General features: G+C 44.0%; 1 protein-coding gene across 2 annotated transcripts; it reads right to left on the bottom strand.

Moving 5' to 3' along the window:
• Positions 1–336: 336 nt before the first annotated feature.
• Positions 337–18,427, bottom strand: STX2 (syntaxin 2). 2 transcript variants are annotated; one of them, XM_063315447.1, is made up of 11 exons: positions 18,256–18,427; positions 13,057–13,131; positions 11,832–11,931; positions 9,601–9,675; positions 7,841–7,914; positions 6,051–6,159; positions 5,838–5,911; positions 5,506–5,643; positions 2,043–2,153; positions 1,625–1,751; positions 337–725 (listed from the first exon to the last, which is right to left on the bottom strand). In XM_063315447.1, the coding sequence occupies exons 1-10, from the start codon at positions 18,283–18,285 to the stop codon at positions 1,668–1,670; spliced, it is 870 nt and encodes a 289-aa protein (XP_063171517.1). In that variant the 5' UTR covers positions 18,286–18,427; the 3' UTR covers positions 337–725; positions 1,625–1,667. The 2 variants fall into 2 exon arrangements, with proteins under 2 accessions (XP_063171517.1, XP_063171518.1); XM_063315448.1 differs by lacking the exon at positions 1,625–1,751 and having other exon boundaries at positions 18,256–18,424.
• Between the last annotated feature and the right edge of the window lie 405 nt (positions 18,428–18,832).

The following is an 18,832-nucleotide window of genomic DNA, read 5'->3' as shown; positions in this document are numbered from 1 at the left end:
TTAATAACAGTGCTGACATTTTTCAAAAACAGTTCATAGATTCACTGCTAAAAAAAGGAGGCACTTCAGATTTCCACCCCATTGCCTTGAAGCTATTAAAACGTTAAAACATTTTGTTTACCAACATTATGCAGTTTGAAGATTTAAAATACATTAAAACTGGAGACAAAAGAAAGCAGTTTTATGCCTCAACCGTAATCATGTTTACTTCAAAACAAATTCAGTTATTACCATGGAACATACCTCTAAAACATAGTGTTTAGGACTACAGTCAACTGCAAATATGACTGCTTTAATTTCTGACAAACTGAAGACCAACTGCAAAACCTCTTTCTGCATGATGAATCTACTCATTTCTGACTGGTAACACTGATGTACTGGAAGTTACAACTCATCATATATATGTGGGCAGGTATGTAAATTAAAGCAGCCTTTAACTTAAGTTCATACCAGAGGCTTTCCAGCTTCTTTCATATTTGGTTCAGATCTGCAGATATCAAAACATTAGAGCCCTACGAGCTATTTAAATAGCTACTGACTTTCCCATCTCTGAAAAAAGGGAAACCTTGTTATGGCAAGAGAAGGCATCTTGATGAGAACGTGTAAGTGTTTCGGGAGTTCCTCGACCTCAGAATATAGGCTGGTGGCTATAAGAAGTGTGCTGCTAGGATAATTCCAAGGATAACAATCAAGACAGTTACGCAAATTAGCATGAACATAAGTTTCTGCAAAGAGAGAGGAAATTACAGTTAGCTCCTCCCCAAACAGATATACACAGATGTAAAAAAACAAAGAGCTGAGAAGTTAATTTGGGCACCTTGATCGTAAAATACAAACGTAAGCAGCTTCAGCCCCGGGCAAGGAGAATGATCTAAAGCTGAATGATCTAAAGAATCATCTCTGCCCCAAAAGATCTGCTGAAACATAATATGCATGGATCAGGAAGGGATTACCAACTGTGATCTTAATCTTCAATCTCCCTTCATCCCATCCTCTTCTAAACAGATGAAAAGCTCTCTGTAAAATCCAGACGTCCATATTTCTAGCCTCCAAAAAGGGGTCCAAGGGAAACAGCGCAAAACTACAGGTAGTCCTCGACTTACAACCATTTGTTTAACGACCATTCAAAGTTACAACGGTGCTGGAAAAAGTGACCCATGACCGGTCCTCACACTTATTACCATCGCAGCGTCCCTGGGGTCACGTGATCAAAATTCAGGTGCTTGGAAACTGGCACGTATTTATGACGGTTGCAGTGTTCCAGGGTCACATGATCTCCATTTGTGACCTTCCCAGCCAACTTCCGACAAGCAAAGTCAATGGGGGAAGCCAGGTTCGCTTAACGACCACCTCGCTTAGCAACAGAAGTTCTGGGCCCAATTGTGGTCGTAAGTTGAGGACTACCTGCGGTTGGTTTTTACCACATGGAATATTTTAATGCAAGATAAAACGCTTAGGGCAATTAGCCACTAGAGGTCTCAGTCCCCGTATAAAATCTGCTTTTTGCTCTCCGGCAGGCTGTGGCTGGGAACGCAAGCATGCAACAACACTGCAGCAACATCACACGGACCCGCTGTTTTAGAAAAGGTTAACAGGCAACTCCAGTTAGTTGATTAGTACTTACTTAGAGGTAGCAGGGAGAGATGCCCACGGACGGTATCTAAGCATCACGACACCCCGACCGCCAAGCCAATTATTAGAACAAGTACAGCTAAGAGCACCAGCACAGCAATGAAAATAATCCATTTTTTCTGCCAAAGGAAAAGCAAGGCGACTCTCTCAGTTTTGCAAAAACATGGCTAAGGGTTTCGAGTTTTAAACTTCAGGCAGGCAAAGAGTCAATCCCAGGCAGGTCTGGGATTGAACAGGCAGGGATGAACTCAGATACAGCTGCTAGTCCGCAAACTGTCCTCCTCAGAGGAACCCTGGAAGGGTGGCGGCAACGGAAAGACTGGGTGCTTTGCAAGGCAACACAAAATAAAAAAAACATAAGGAAACAGCTGATCAACTGGGAAGCCTGCTTCGTCAACGGGAAAACTTACTCTACGAGCTTTGCTTTGATATTTGACGGCCTTTTTCGTCTCTTCTTTCGCATGCTCCACGTAATCCACTGCGTTCATCACGTTCTTCTCGATACTGTTGACCGTTTCGCCCTTCGAGTTAAAGCCAGGAACACACGACGACAACGACAACAACAACAACAGGGTTTGGCCATTAATGTCATCTTCTGGAATTTCATTTATTCATTTGTCAGATTTCTACAGCCGCCCATCTCAGGAAGTGACTTTCAACCGCCAAGAATTGAGATGAAACCCATTCAGGTCGGTTTAGGACGGGGATTGTTACATGAGGACGACTGACTGTTGGGATGGCATTCACAGAAACAAAGGTGAAAGTGTTTTGCTGGATGTGGTTATTTATTTAAATATTCAACTTTTAACTTCACTACCAGGAAATCACATCAAGAAGCCAGGAGGGGGGGGGGGGAATAGTAGAAACAGAAAGCTTAATTACAAAGGTGAAACTTACTTTGCAGAGCTGGTTCAACACAGATATTCTAATAGGGGTGACTCAAAAAATCCTATTTATATTATCTATGCACCCAAACCCAGTTATTAGCCACAGCCCTGCCTGGCAGTTACAATTTTAACCTGCCACCAGTGCTAAAGTTTATGAGCTTTAAGCCAAGAACTATCCAGAGAAAAGATCAAGAAGCCGGCTCAGCTTGTATAAATAAAATTAATTTACTTCTCTTTGGAATACTAGACTGCTCCCTGGGGCAATCTGTCACTTGAGGAAAAGGTTCCCAGAAAAATCTGTGCAATTAAGGCTCTCTGCTTTACTATCGTGCAGATATCTGCAAAACCCCCTTTTAAATGTCCCTAGTTCTTTCTTCCTTTTGTCTTCCTGTCAAGGTTCTGAAATCATCAAGGCCACACAACAGGGTTTTCTTTACTGCCCTCTGAGCTTATTATTCATAAAATAAAAGGAAATGGCTGAATGAATGAATGAATGAATAAAAAAAGAAGACACCCCCTCTTGGCTGGTTTTAACTGATGATGTTCCTCAGGCAAGCCAGACTAGATGTTCACACCATATGCTAAGGAGGGCAGAAACCATCTGTACTATAGGCCTTGGATCAGATTGATGCCTGGCCATTACAAAATGGAGGCGATCTTAAGTTCTCCGATTCTTAACAAACTCAGCTCAGATGTGAGAGGGACTTCTAGGACAAAGGATGCTTTCTCCACCAGGGTTCCGTGGCACCCCAGGGTTCTGCGAGAGGTCCCTAGGGGGTCCCTGGGAGATCACGATTTATTTAAAAAATTATTTCAAATTCAGGCAACTTCACATTAAAGAGGTAAGCGTCATTCTTTATTTTAAGTTTAAGAACACTGTCAATCCATCTAGGCAGGGCTTCACATGAAACCAATATAAGAATTTTGCGACTTCTGGCCTATATTTGAGCCTGAATGGGCAGGGGTTCCCCGAGGCCTGGAAAATATATTTCAAGGGTTCTTCCAGGGTCAAAAAGTTGAGAAAGGCTGGTCTACACAGATTCCCACCTGCTTGATGGGAATAGAAGCAGGGAAAGTGAAGCCCATTCAACCTACACTGCTGAAATCCACTTCTATTAAAATGCCAGTATATGCCACTAGAATGGGTTTAATGAAGCAATTTGGTGAATGACACAGGACAGATGAGCAGATTACAGAAGGAAGATTACCTGTGTTTTTCTATCTATCAGCAGACATTATCAGCAGCAATAAACAGCAAAACATTTAAAAAAGCTCATTACAACATCCACTTCTGCAGGGTTTCCAAGAAACGAACTTAAAATCTTTCGCTAATTCACTTCTTACGTGAAAATTCAGACAGAAGTGTTTAAGTATGAAAAACCACTTCATCCTACACAAAGGCACAGCGAAGGAGGAAGAACGTTCCTAAGTGTATGTGATCATTTATGCAATGTTTAAAGCGAAGCTTTCGGAGAAAAGAATTAAAAACTAAACTTAATACCCGCGTGGTGGTTTCCCAAGAAATACGCATAACACCTCTGTAAAAGTGTGCTGGGGGCCAAGAGGACCACTGAGAAATCTTTTTCAACTAGAAAACACTATTTAGAGTTTTCATCCCGATTTACCCCCACCTGGTTCACCTGGAAGGAAAAGAAACCCATCAGAAGAAGAAAGGGGACACTCATTTTCCAGACTTCTGGCACTGACTGGATAGATCTTCATGGAAAGGCTTCTAAAGTAGTTTCATAGTAATAGCTCTTAGCATTATACAAAGGCTCATGTTCCCCAGAGTGATTTTTATAATGTTCTACACTGGAATGATAAACTTAATAAAAAAACTACAAAAAAGAAAAAAGAACTAAAAAAGTGTGAAAATACAAGAGATTTTTCTTTCAAAATTACAGAAAGGTGTGACTTCCAACTTTTAACCGCAAGGATATACAAAAATTTCCATAATCTCTTAGCGCTATATTAAACAAAAACATTATTTTTAAAAATCATTCCAGTGTAGAACATTATAAAAATCACTAAGTACAGTTACTCCCCCCCTTATATTACAATAAAGAAATAAAATTCATATAGACCTCCTAAACAACTTTCCCCCTGGAAAAGATAACACTTATTTAATGATTCCATTCCTACTGCTATTCTATACATTTCTGTCTACCATAATAAAATTCAAACTAAAAAGCACATAAATTGTCTGCCAACACTTGCATCCCTTCCTAAATGTCCTGAGCACATTGCAGGCATGATTCAAGTTCTTACATTAAAATTGCCAGCCATTATTGTTTCCTACTGAATTTGGAACAGGAAAGAGTGCCAAATCAGTAGGTCCTTTTTTTCTATGCAATCTCTGTAGCTACTAAGCTAGCAGATTTGTTTAGAACTGGGATTCTACCATTTTAGGAGGTCACTTCCTGTGGTTAAGGTGCTGGGCTAGAAACCAGGAGTCTGTGAGTTCTAGTCCTGCCTTAGCCATGAAAGCCAGCTGGGCGACCTTGGGCCAGTCCCTCTCTCTCAGCCCAAGAGCCAATCAGGTGTGGTAGGAGAGTTCTAGTCCCGCCTCAGGCACGAAAGCCAGCTGGGTGGCCTTGGGCCAGTCACCCTCTCTCAGCCCAAGAGCCAATCAGGTGTGGAATGAGAGTTCTAGTCCTGCCTTAGGCATGAAAGCCGGCTGGGTGACCTTGGGCCAGTCCCTCCCTCTCAGCCCAACTCGGTCCAATGTGGACTAGCCTCCTCGTGGTGCAACCCGGGCAACGTGACTTGCCATGGCTAAATAGTCCACACATCTGGCGTGGATTTCCCAGCAAGGAAAAAAAGCAGCATGAACACCCAACTGCTATGCCATACGATTAAAAAACAAAACAAAACCTTCCTGTGTTGCAGGGCGCGCCCCAACAAAATTCGTTATTCCAACCTTGTTCCACCTTCAAAGCACCATCAATATTATACCGCAAGGTGATGCTGTATTTAAACCACTCACCTGAACCTCAACAAGCATTGCCATGTCCATAAACATTTCGTGCAGCTCCTGTATGCTCGATTCCAGCTTTATAATATCTTTGTGACGTGACTCGATTTCATCGAGAGCTGCTCTGGTCATTTTGGTGTCCAGAATAATCTTTGCAATGTAAGAGGAAGGAACAGACACTAAATAAATACACTTGCTGCTATTTTTGTTGCTGGATAGAACAGAATTCGCAGACGGTCCGATTTTAACTTTAAGGCGTTTGTCCTGGACAACGCCTTTGATCCTGTAGACCCCAAAGACAAAATCTATGTCAAAGTCAACAAATGCAGATCTGAAATACGTACGTCTGAAGTGAAAATGGAAAGGTTGCCACTCTCTAGCATGTCTTCCAGTTCATCATCTGTGGTGGTCTTCCCAGCTAGCAAAAGATCACAGAGATGGTTTTCTTACAAGATACGTCATCACCCGTTCCCTTGCACATATTTTTGCGAGAACAAATTTGCAAGCTAGGGCAGGCTCTGCAGCGGAAGGAAACGTTGACAGGGAGGATCACTCACTTATTTCTAACTGCCGCCGTATCTGGTCTTTTGTGCGCTCCCGAAAGACGGTCTGAGTTCCGTTATAGGTTGTCATAACGTCCACAAACTTCCGGGTCAACACCAAATGCTGGGGTGAAACGTCAAGGGATTTTGCAAAAGTTATTTTGATAACTCTTTTACACGCTAAAGGCCTTTACAGACATTGCTAAAAGTGACAGGCAGACACAGGGTTGCTAATGTTTATTGAAAGGAGAGATATAAGGCTTACCCTCTCTCCCATCACCGCAGTCACAGGCACATTTCTCCTATGGAGTCCTCGGTGCTCTCTGAGCCTTGTTGTTTTCTTGCAGACGTTTCCTTGATTGGGGTATTGTGTACTGTCTGATTGTTTGTCTGGTGTTAATCCTGGTGTTAATTTTTGCCTATCTGGGTGTTGATTGCTGGCGAGGTGGTCTTTTGGCTTTTCTATATACCCTAATCAAGGAGCTGTTAACTCAGTCAATCAACCAAGCAGCAAACAACAGCCCAACCAAAGAACTCCCAAGGAGAGAACAACACCCCCACCAACACAAGCAGGGCAAGCCACGGTCTATAAACTGAGAGCAAGGCCCACTCCCTCCTTGCACTGAAGATGTTGCCTAGTCTGGCAATGAAACGTCTGCAAGAAAACAACCAGGCTCAGAGAGCACCACGGACTCCACAGTTCAACCCTGAGCTACAAATATTTGCTTCGATTGGTATTTCTCCTATCCAGGAAACTGGGGATTACTGTCAGTGCTAAAGAGCAACATATGGAGGACTATGAATGGCTATCAGCTATGGAGCTGTGGTAATGGGAAGAAGGAATAACCCCGAGGAACAGGAAGAAGAGCTGCAAACTAGACAACAGTCAGACAAAAGAAATTTGAGTCTGAGGCAGAAATGTAATTTGAGGAAGCGTCTCAGACATGAGCCTCCCTAGTTCTCTTGAAGAGAAAGGGAGGGAAGGGGAGGTGCACTGAGGCCTCTTCCTCACAGGGAGCTGGTCAACTGAGGGGAACCTAAGACACAATGGGCAGAAGGAATAACCTTGAAGAACAAGAGGAAGAGCCACCACCAAGACAATGATCAGATAAGAGAAATCTGAGTCCAAAGCAGAAACGTAATTTGAGGAAGTGTCTCAGACATGACCCTCCCTAGTTCTCTTGAAGAAGGGAGGGGGGAGCACATCCAGAACTACAAAATTCTGTTCCTGTAACCTTATAATAAAAGTTGTAATTCGCTTATATGTCTTTGGTTTCCATATTTGGTCTACCTTGGAGGGCTGACATCTACAAAATCAGCCTAGGTTAAGTGCAACTTATCTCTCAACACCAGGTACTCAATGAAGGAAAACAGCAGCCACTCCAGGTTTTAGTCTTCCACAAAACAACGGGGCCACTACTGGCAGTAAGAACAGTGGCCTCTATCCAACAGATCATCTTGTTTAGTCAATCCAGCAACTCAATTGTTTGCTTTTTAACGAGGGCCTAGACACCCCTTTCTATGCAGCTGGACACCGAAGAAGAACAGGAAGGGAAACAAGAATGTCATGCAATGCCCTTCCACATGGGAAGATAAGCAAGTTCAAGATGCAGCCTGCAATTCTCTTCTGGAGCACGGGTGTATCCTTCTCTTTGAATCCAGATCCAAACAAAATGCAAGTCACAAGTTTCCTTTCCTGAGGAATTTCTAAACATTTTCCCTTTCCCCACCTATGTTTCCCCATAAGCACCAGCTTGGAGGGTGGTTTGCCAAGGCTGACTTAGAAAATCATTCGCTACTTGTACCTGTGATTTTCGTATCCGGACATCTGCTGAAGTTCGATTAATGTTCTCATCTCGAGCTAAATTTTGTTCCATGGCTATGAAACAGACAAAGCCACCTCAGAGGTGATAGTCATTGCCCCTCATCCCCAAACATAAAAAAACGTATTTTTAAAATGCTTCCTACAAAACAAATAACAAAGAGAAGGCACACAGAACAAGAATTCTTTCCAACCCCTTTTCCAGAAGTAGCCATAGGAAGCCGGTATTTTTTTCTACTGCAGTCAAGAAAATATCTTCATGAGATGTCAGATACGTTTTACATCTTTTTCTCTCTCTCATTTGCTCTCTCTGTGTTTCTGTTCTCCCCTAGTCTTGCAACTGTGGGTGTTTGTGTAATGATATATGGGAAAGACCTTGGGAGACAGGGCCAAGAGAGGCTGCCTAGGGAATGCTCAGATAAGAGAGGACATAGCTCGCAGCTGCATAATGGGAGGAGAAAGAGGCTCAGAAGGGACCCTCCCTAGTTTCTCAAGCTGTAAAGGAGATGGGGGGGGGAATGAGTCTGAAGGGGAGGGTGATTTAATGGTATGTGGGAAAGACCTTGGGAGACAGGGCCAAGAGAGGCTGCCTAGGGAATGCTCAGATAAGAGAGGACATAGCTCGCAGCTGCATAATGGGAGGAGAAAGAGGCTCAGAAGGGACCCTCCCTAGTTTCTCAAGCTGTAAAGGAGATGGGGGGGGGAATGAGTCTGAAGGGGAGGGTGATTTAATGGTATGTGGGAAAGACCTTGGGAGACAGGGCCAAGAGAGGCTGCCTAGGGATTGGTCAGATAAGGGAGGGCATAACCCGCAGCTGCATAATGGGTGGAGAAAGGCTCAGAAGGGACCCTCCTTGGTTTCTTGGGCTGTACAGTTGATGTGGGGGGAAGAACTGTACTTTCATACTTGCAAGATTGATGTCAGTCTTCTGGGGAAAACCAGATAGGAATCACAGCCAGATGAGCTACTTCTACTTTATTGTAAAGCCACATTGGCAGAATCTTGCAAGTAAGGAAGTACAATTCTGGATGGGAGAGTGCCAGCAAATATCAAGGCTGAAGACTAGACTACAAAGTTTTAAAAAATCCAGAATATAACAATGCAAACAACTTCTATGCTATTGCTAAGAAGGATGTCTACATGAAGTCACCAGGAGTCCAGACATACTTGAAAAAAACTTTTTTGGTAAATGGTAAACTTATTCCCCAATATTAGTCAATCAGCTACATATAAATTAACTGGTACCACTGATAGTAAAGGTAAAGGTTTCCCTTGACGTAAAGTCCAGTCGTGTCCAACTCTAGGGGGCGGTGCTCATCTCCGTTTCAAAGCCTTGGAGCCGGCGTTGTCCATAGGACACTTCCGGGTCATGTGGCCAGCATGACTCACGGAACGCCATTACCTTCCCGCCGAAGCGGTACCAATTAATCTACTCACATTTGCATGTTTTCGAACTGCTTGGTGTGCAGAAGCTGGGACGAGCAACGGGAGCTCACCCCACCGCGAGGTTTCGAACCGCCGACCTTCCGATCGACAGCTCAGCTGATAGTCTTGTATTAATAATGACAACTAAGAATTCTGCATCTTTCATGCAGTACAGACATACAGAACATGGTCAACAGAATGATTTATATATGAGGATAGCAAACATCTACATTCTGGCTCCTTCATAAAAATGGCTCTACAATGTATGCTTTCTTGCTCAGGAGTTTTTATTTCACTTTCAGTTAAAGTATACTTACACTTCAATTTAGCACGGACTATATTTGCTGTTTTTCTGATTTCTTTGTTTAGCTCTTCGAGTTCTTCCTTCGTTTCTTTAATAAAAGGAGAAAGGGGAACTCTGCTTAAGAGCGCTTTATGATGAAGAGTATTTCCCAAACAGCACTGCAAATATTGCACATGTGGATGTACACCTTCGACTGCGGATGCAATGATGTTCCCACTAGAGGCCCCCACACCTGCTCCTGGAATTAGGGAATTGCTGAACTAGGATGCACAACACTCTCTTCAGGAGTCAAGAGCAAGTCACCCAAGCTTTTAGCAGACTGTTTTCCACGGGTGAAGAACAAACGATGACACACCGCCTAGTAAAAGGCACCCAAATTTTGTTCCATATTTCAGATTCGGTACTGATCCCTTTTTCCTTCTGCTATTGAAGGAAAAAGGCTCCAAAGTACTCATGCTCAAAAGAGTCGTCAGCGTTGCACCCTGATCAGCAAATTAACATTGGAGGCTGCCTCTGTAAACTGCTTGAAATCCTACGAGGATTTCAGGGCCTGTTATTAGTCTTCTGAAGCTCTTGACACCAATACCAAAAAAAAAAAAAAATCACAGAAAGGATCCCCAACCACCAGCAATACAACTCAGAAGAGCCTGCTTCCAATTTCCTGTTCAAACTTATCAGTTGACCAAAACGAAGAGTTTATGGGCAAGTGTATGGTTGCACATCCTGAAGCAGCATCTTAATTCATTTCCTCTTTGACTAATATTCCCAATATTGTAGATCCCTCTGCTGAGCCCCTAACGTAGTGTTTCTCAACCTTGGCAAATTTAAGATGTCTGGACTTCGACACCCACCCTTGCTGGCTGGGGAATTCTGGGAGTTGAAGTCCAGACATCTCAAAGTTGGCCAAGGTTGAGAAACACTGCCCTAACGAATCCAGGAGCAGAGTCCTAAGATTGATTTTCCTCTCTGCTTCTTAAGAGTGATTCTTGTGAATATCTGTAATCCTTAAGGAGCACTTAAAAATGCTAAAGTGCTTTACATACAGGAATTATCATTCCAATTTACTGTACAAGAGAACCGCAGCAACACTCTTATGCTTCGAAGAACCACAAACATGCTTTTTAACATTGAAGCTTTTTTTTTTTTTTTTTAAATAAAACTACGTTTGTCCCGTCACAACCCCCGGTCAAACAGCCGTACCATGCACGGCTTGCCTGGCTCTGGAGACTTCTGTATACTGTATTTAGCTCATTCTATACATGAATCTAAGAGCAGAGAGCTAAAATTAGCTCACGATTAAAACCGCTAGAGAAAACAAGTGGGTTTTTAAAGCTTCGAGTTAGCAGCCTTCGGACCTGTTATGCAACGTCTTAATTCTTCCCGCAGTGAGGAAGGATATTTTCTGGAAGTAAGACTCGCTGATTTTAGTGGAACACGATTCTTCCACCGTAAACCTTCCAAAGACATCTTGCAAAGTGGCAACGTAGTGTAGAAATAGTTCACCACTTGGATTTTTTGGGTTGAGTCCTTGGCCATGTGGAGTGAGCTCATCAGGGAGCCAAAAAGAATATAGCGAAACCTCAATTTAATAGGCCAATTAGTGGGCTGGGTGTTGTCTATTCCCAATTGCCGGTTGAACCGGACAAAATGTCATCCATGGTAAAGTCATTGGGCAAATGACATAAATTACATTTTATATTTATTTATTGATATAGATATTTGTAGATTAATGATATGATTATGATGTTATTAATTTTAAGCTGTTTTATTGTGAACCCGCCCAGAGTCCCCCGTATGAGGGAGATGGGCGGTGATAAAAATATGATAGATAAATAAAAATAAACGATGTAAATGCAGCGCAAATTTCATCGGGGGCATCTGAAGCCCGTTGCATCACAATCTGCTAAATTGTGGTTTTGCTGCCTTTCCAACAATGCTTTGCAGTGATTTTCCCCCAGCGTGGTACCCTTCAGATGCTCTACGCCCAGGTATGAATCTTGTACCAATGGTCAGTTAGCAGGACAGAGTTAGGAACTGGCAAGAAGAAATATGGACTACAAAGCCAATAGAATTGGGCCCCAGAAGGGAAATAAACATATTGGCCACAGTAAAATCATGACATCATAAATTGTGATGATTTTTTTTTCAATGAGATGCTCTAAGAGATGCTAGCAGCCACCCGTTGTGACTTTTCCATGCAACTTCAGCCACCATACTTAAAAGCTGCAGAGATGAAAAACTTACTGTCTTTTGGATGCGTGGCAGAGAGGATAATGCTGTGCTTCTTCCTCACTTCATCCACAACATCTGAGATCTTGGAGATATACTTCCTGACTTCCTCGACCTTCGGGGGAGGAGGAAAAAGCATCAATAGGAGGAGGGTTTCAATCACTGATCGTTAGCTCGCTAGAGAACAGGTGGCATCCAAGCAGAGTAAATCAGTAAAAGATAAACAAGGTTCCATATTGAGGTGGAGAAACGTTTGCTTCCAAACCTAACATGTTATACACATATAGCCAGTTTGGTCTAGTGGTTAAGGTGCTGGGCTAGAAACCAGGAGACTGTGAGTTCTAGTGCCGCCTTAGGCTTGAAAGCCGGCTGGGTGACCTTGGGCCAGTCCCTCTCTCTCAGCCCGAGAGCCAATCAGGCGTGGAATGAGAGTTCTAGTCCCGCCTTAGGCATGAAAGCTGGTGGGTTGACCATGGGCCAGTCCCTCTCTCTCAGCCCAAGAGCCAATCAGGCGTGGAATGAGAGTTCTAGTCCCGCCTTAGGCATGAAAGCCGGTGGGTTGACCATGGGCCAGTCCCTCTCTCTCAGCCCAACCCACCTCACAGGGTTGCTGCTGTGGGGAAAAGAGGAGGAGGAAGGAGTATTAGGTCTGTTCACCACCTTGAATTATTTGTAAAAATAATAAAGGCGGGATAAAAATTAAATAAATAAATAAATACCCCTGTGCAAACCTAACATCCTTTGCCCGTATTTAGAGCTTTCTAAAAGGACTGGTGTGTTCCTTCTGTTGTGAGTCAAGCTGGTATTACCTAAGTTGAAATCTAACACAAGCTGAGCTTGCACAACATGATCAACAAACAAAGGCAAGGATGAGATGGGCTGCTAGGGAGCAAAGGATCGCACCCAATTTCCCAAGCGGAGCTGTGCTACAGAACGGCTTCTTCGAGAGAAGACAAACACTGGGGCAGGCCATAAAGCATGGGAAGGCATGTGTGACCGTTGTTTGGCATCAACAAGGGATTATGAAACTCAGGGGAATCCTGCTGAACGCATCTGAATTTAGCTTTTGCTGCTTGAGAGTCTGCAGCGCTCTTGGTCTCAGGGCAATGCAGTGATTGTCCCCATTTTCTTGGTAAAGGTTACCGGCTTTAAAACACAAATGCAGTTCTGGGGCCAACTAGACCAGAAAAAGAGCAGGCATTAAAATATAAGGAGTCTTGTTTCTGGCATGGATTTTTACCTGCAGGAAAAAGTCTTCCATGTAATGGTCACTTTCGACAACAACAGTTGCTTCTCCGTCTTCATTTTGAGTACGCTACAATAATTAGAAATATTTTGCCATGTGAATAATCCTTTTAAAAAGCACAGCTGTTTCACAGCTTAATGGTTACTGCTAGTAAGAGAAGGTACCCTACTGAAGAACAGGAGTACAAGTCAGCCAATGACTGTTTTTCATTTTCATTATCAGCTTGTTTTCCTAATAAAATTATAGTTGACACCTTTTCCTGCCGTTAAAAGATTGATCTCAAAACTCTCATTCGTGATTTCACCTCCTTTGCATCCTCTCGTTCTTATGACTCATGCATAACACAAAGAATACGCTTTTCAAGCAGGAACAGACACACAGCGGAAATATTTGTGCACCAAGAACTTTCCTATGGAATCCTAGGAGAATAAATTACACATTTTTCTCCAATTAATGAAACACTTCCTAGCTACTTAGCTAAAAGTTCAATCTCACACCTGCCTGCTGGGAAACAAAACTCACTAAAATCAATGGGATGCTTTCACAATTACACACTTTGGGCTGTATTCAACATTCAGAATTCACCATGAACAGGTCCCATAATAAATGAGACTCCAGAATGCCTTAGGTAAAGGTTTCCCTTGACATGAAGTCCAGTCGTGTCCGACTCTAGGGGGCGGTGCTCATCTCCGTTTCAAAGCCGAAGAGCCGGCGTTTGTCCGTAGACACTTCCTCCGTGGTCATGTGGCCGGCATGACTAAACGGAACGCCGTTACCTGCCCGCTGAAGCGGTACCTGTTAATCGACTCATATTTGCACGTTTTCGAGCTGCTAGGCTGGCAGGAACTGGGACCAGCAACGGGAGCTCACCCCGTCACGCGGATTCGAACCGCCGACCTTCCGATCGGCAAGCTCAGCAGTTTAACCCGCAGTGCCACCGCGTCCCTCCAGAATGCTTTAGAAGAACATTAATTATAAGAATAGGTCCCTAACTCGCATAGCATACTCATAATCCATTAAAAACTTGTTGCTGGCAAACAATTCTTACAAAAATTATTATTCCTGTCTACTTCCAAGAAAACATACACGGAAAACAAACACCTTGGGAACATTTCTTGAAATGACCCATCTCTCATGAAGATAAATTCCCTCTCAGATAAAAGTTCTCCCTTATTTACTATATCAATAATCCACATATTGTTCAGAGCTACAGAACTATTTAATCTCAGTGTGAGAGCTATACCAAACCATAAATTGTTTCCATGAGTGCCTGTATAAGAGGTACGATATAAATCAAACAAACAAATAGCAACATGCTATGGTTCTTGAATGCCCTTACATCAAAGGGGGGACCCAATCAATGTTTATTGAGAAATGGCTTTGCTTGCAATGTATAAAACTGTTGTGTGTACATCTGGGGGAGCACATTTCCTAAAAATTCAATGAGGTACAAGGATTTAAAGCAATACAGACTGAAGGAAACACTCAAAATCTATTTTAACAAATAGGAAACCTGGTTTCCAGCGGAAACAACTCCAGATATTCCTTACTGCAATGGTAAACAAAGGACAGGACATTTGTGATTCAGAAAGGGCGTGTGATTCAGAAAAGTCTTTGTATTTTGTTTAAAAAACTGACTGGATGCAACAAATGAGCACTTACAAGACGCAAGAAGATTCTTTTGGATGACGTAGATGATTCCATAAGTAATAAATTAATTCACTAGTCACTCAAAAATTAAACTTTCCATGGTCTTAACCACAGCTCATTCCTAGTCTTGTCAGCAGAAATATTTTAGTCAGAGAGATCAGGAACTGTACCTAGAATTTTTTTTTTTCAATCCATTCAATCGTGTCTGATTCTCGGAGACTGCCTGGACAAGTCCCTGCAGTTTTCTTGGCAAACTGTTATTTGGAAGTGCTTTGCCATTGCCTCCTTCCTAGGACTGAGAGTGAGTGACTGGCCCAAGGTCACCCAGCTGGCTTTTGTGCCTAAGGTGGGACTAGAACTCTCCTACCATGCCTGATTGGCTCTTGGACTGAGAGAGAGGGACTGGCCCAAAGTCACCCAGCTGGCTTTCAGGCCCAAGGCGGGACTAGAACTCTCCTACCATGCCTGATTGGCTCTTGGACTGAGAGAGGGGGACTGGCCCAAAGTCACCCAGCTGGCTTTCAGGCCCAAGGCGGGACTAGAACTCTCCTACCATGCCTGATTGGCTCTTGGACTGAGAGAGGGGGACTGGCCCAAAGTCACCCAGCTGGCTTTCAGGCCCAAGGCGGGACTAGAACTCTCCTACCATGCCTGATTGGCTCTTGGGCTGAGAGTGAGTGACTGGCCCAAGGTCACCCAGCTGGCTTCGTGCCTGAGGTGGGACTAGAACTCCCCATCTCCCAGTTTCTAGCCTGATGCCTTAACCACAACACCAACCTGGCTCTCACCTAGAACATGGGTGGCCTCTATAACCCTGTAGATGTTGCTGGCTAGAAGAACTTATAATTTAGCACATCTGGATGGAAACTAGGTCAAGGAAGCTGATCTAACCCACAGCAAGTTCTCTCTTATTTCTCAGAGATCTGAAATAGTGGATCTGGGATTTAGTTTTGTCTGAAAGAACAATGCACTTCCCTCCGTTGGAATTAAATAAAATACCACTGTTCCTGTGTTAAAGCTACTGGTGTCAAGCAAAAGCTCAGGTTTAACGCCTCCCTTTTCCCTTGAAGCTTCTTTGTTGCCTCAGGAAGAGATAAGAATGAGAGGAAGGAAAAACATATCACAGGCGCACAGACACGCTCAAATGTCCAATTGTGTTGATCCAAAAAAAAAGGGGGGCAGGGGAATACTGATGGCATTGTTCCTGCAGATTACCTTGGACAGCACAAAATGAAAGCAATTTAACTCTATGTCTGGAACAGCTCCAGAGGAATAGCTAGACTTCAGCTGCCTAATGCGCAGAGTAAGTTGAAATAATACTCTTAAAATTAGGATTGTTGCCTATCCTTCTCCACAAAATGCCACGTTTCTGCAGAGAATAATCTTTTTTTGTTTTTAAACTGAGAAGCATTTTCTAATGCAAGTGTTTTTGGTAACCTTTTAATCATTACTGCTTGGAAAAGGAAAGGCAGGAGAAATGCATTTTTGCTCAACAGCTTTTGGAAAGGCAGAGCTGAGCTTCCTTTTCTTTCTAGGAAAATAACTTAAGATGGGAAACTGCAGTGGGGCCAAACCTTCCCCATCTAGAAATTTATCTCAAAAAGACATTCACTGGTAGACCAAATCCATCCATGATTATGTGAATGACTACGCTTGCAAGCACTAAATTTATCACCTGGTGCTGTTAACATCACCGACATCAACTCGAAGAACATTCCCACAAAAATGGGTGCCCCAGTCTAAGAAACGTAAGCAATTATCATGACGGCAAGAGGAAAAAAGAGCTGTGGACCACAGGGAATTCCTGCAAACATAGAGGGTACAGCTTGATTGAAAATAAGTTAAATGAGATGAGATCAGCACAGGATTTAGCCAAGCTTGGGCTGTCACTCACCCTCCACCCATTATTTTAAACCCAGTCAGCTGTTTTTCTTCGATTACTATCCTGGTCAAAAAGCAAGGCTCCCTGACCGATACTTCCTGGGGTTTCTCATCTCCACCCCAACATTTCCAGTTCAGACAATTCCATGACTGCTCCCAACGATAGCAACTTAGATCCAAGCTGGATTCTGCTGTCTGCATCAGTTTCATTCATCCGTTCACGTCAAGCATGCCTTATATATGTGCATAGAAGGCACACCCACATACTGCAACCAATAATAAAATTAACAGTTGGGTGCAGACATACTTAAATGAGCTCAGATATCACTTCTCAGTGCCAAGGCTGCAACAGAAGGACCTGAATATGTCCAGCTGATTACACTTAGCATAAATCTGTGTGTGAATAAAGTGATTGTGAAAGAAAAAAATCAATGTGGTCCTTAATTTTAAGCGTGTCTTCATAAGTCATAGTTTAAGAGGTTGTGATGGAATAAATCTCACTGAAATTAATGAGAATCGCTTTTGAGGCAATGGACAGAAATGCACCCTTGATGTGAAACACAGCTGAGTTAGATGTGTTGCTTCATCCATCACATATAGATCCACGCATTCACACGTATGCACAAATGTACAACAGATACATGCCTCTATATGGTAAGTACATCTTCAAATGTATGTGAATATTTTTTTAAAGGCACAATCTGACCTTCTCTTCATGAGAATGCAAAGCAGCTAACAAAATCAAAATAGCAAGTGATTTAGCAATCAGCAAGAGAGACATATTAAGTGTGTGCACAGACCAGTATTTGCACACCATTTACATAAGATGCTTTCTTTAAAATAACGCACACACATTTGTGCCCAATACTTTTCCAAACCCTATCATTTCCAGTGTTTTAAAATGGTTAATTGCCATCAGGTTAATGCGGCTAAAAGGAACCCAGAAGGCTTAAACGTTTTCGTTCTGAGCTGTTTGGTTCATCTTGATTCTTTGTATCTTCACCAGGAGAAGCAAACCAGAATGGAGCGTTTTCAAAACACCCATACCCTTCACACAAACTTTTTGTTGTTGAAAGGACTGCCATGTACTGTTACACAAAATACTTGGAGAAAACAATTTTAAAAAAAGAAAACAGATAAGCAAACGCTTCATGCATAAAACTTAGGTTCTCTTTAGGAGAAGAACTGACATGGGGGGGGGGCAATTGGCAAACTCAACCCATGCCCCTGCCCTATGCCCATAGGAAAGGCACCGTCAGCAACATTCCTCAACCTGGAGATTAGGCTATTTGCTTTCGCCAAGCTGTTCTTTTTACCCCAGCCTGCTCTGTCCTGGCTGCCTTTGAGAGATAAATAAAAAATCCAGAAAGCTTCAGGGACCCAAGCACACACCTGGACTGGGTAAAGGCGATGGGAGTTGGAGTCCTACCAGGCGGCTCTCCTTCTAAAGGCGCGCGACCACCATCCCCATCGTCCTCTCTTCTCCGACCCCTGGAGCCCGTCGCCCATCCTCTCTGCAAGGGGCGCCAGGTTGCAGGAGGCGGCGAGGCAGCGCCGCTGTCGGACCGGGGATGCTGCCGCGCATCCTTTAGTTGGCCTTTCCCCCCCCCGGGGGGGGCTGTTCTGCCCAGGAGCCACCCTCCCTCCGCCGCCGCCTCTCACCGATGCCAGCTCGGCCAGACGGTCTCTCATGCTGGCGGAACCCCTCCAGCCGGTGCCCCCTGGGCGTTTCTCCCGCTCCTTGCCCACCGCAGGCGGCCCCCCGCTCCCGGAGACTCCAGCCGCGGCACCGCGCCGCCGCCGCCGCCGCCTCCCCGCTCGCCGATGCCAGGACAACCACAGCCCGGCCGCCGCCAACTGCGCAGGCGCAGGCGGCGCCTCCCGTTATAAAGCCGGGCGGGCAGAGGACCAAGGGAGGGGGTGTGGCTGCTTACAAAGGAAGGGCGGAGCTATGCAAAAATGAAGCGGCTGGTCCAGGCGAGGCGGGGCGGGGCGGGGCGGGGCGGGGCGGGGCGGGGCGGGGGAGCTCGTGTTGAGATCCTTGGCGGAGCATTACGGAGATGCGCTTTTTGGACCAAGGGAGGGGGTGTGGCTGCCTACAAAGGAAGGGCGTGGCTATGCAAATTTGTCATCTCCTCCAGGCAAAGAGGGAGGGGGGTGAACTCTTACAGTATTGAGAGAATATTAGAGAAGCTTTTTTTAAAAATTAAATTGACCATTTCCAATTTAAAAACGGCTA

This window comes from Candoia aspera, chromosome 15, assembly GCF_035149785.1.
Source record: "Candoia aspera isolate rCanAsp1 chromosome 15, rCanAsp1.hap2, whole genome shotgun sequence".
Classification (NCBI taxonomy): domain Eukaryota; kingdom Metazoa; phylum Chordata; class Lepidosauria; order Squamata; family Boidae; genus Candoia; species Candoia aspera.
This window is presented reverse-complemented; position numbering and strand designations above follow the sequence as displayed.

Bases quoted from the DNA above. Each gene is read 5' to 3' on its own strand.
- STX2 (XM_063315447.1), bottom strand. From the start codon at position 18,285: ATGAGAGACCGTCTGGCCGAGCTGGCATCG. The intron at 5,912-6,050 runs GTGAGTGATCCT...ATCTTTTGCTAG, and splicing joins ACGGCGGCAGTTAGAAATAA to CTGGGAAGACCACCACAGAT. The intron at 1,752-2,042 runs GTAAGTTTTCCC...TTCCTTTGGCAG, and splicing joins ATCAAAGCAAAGCTCGTAGA to AAAAAATGGATTATTTTCAT.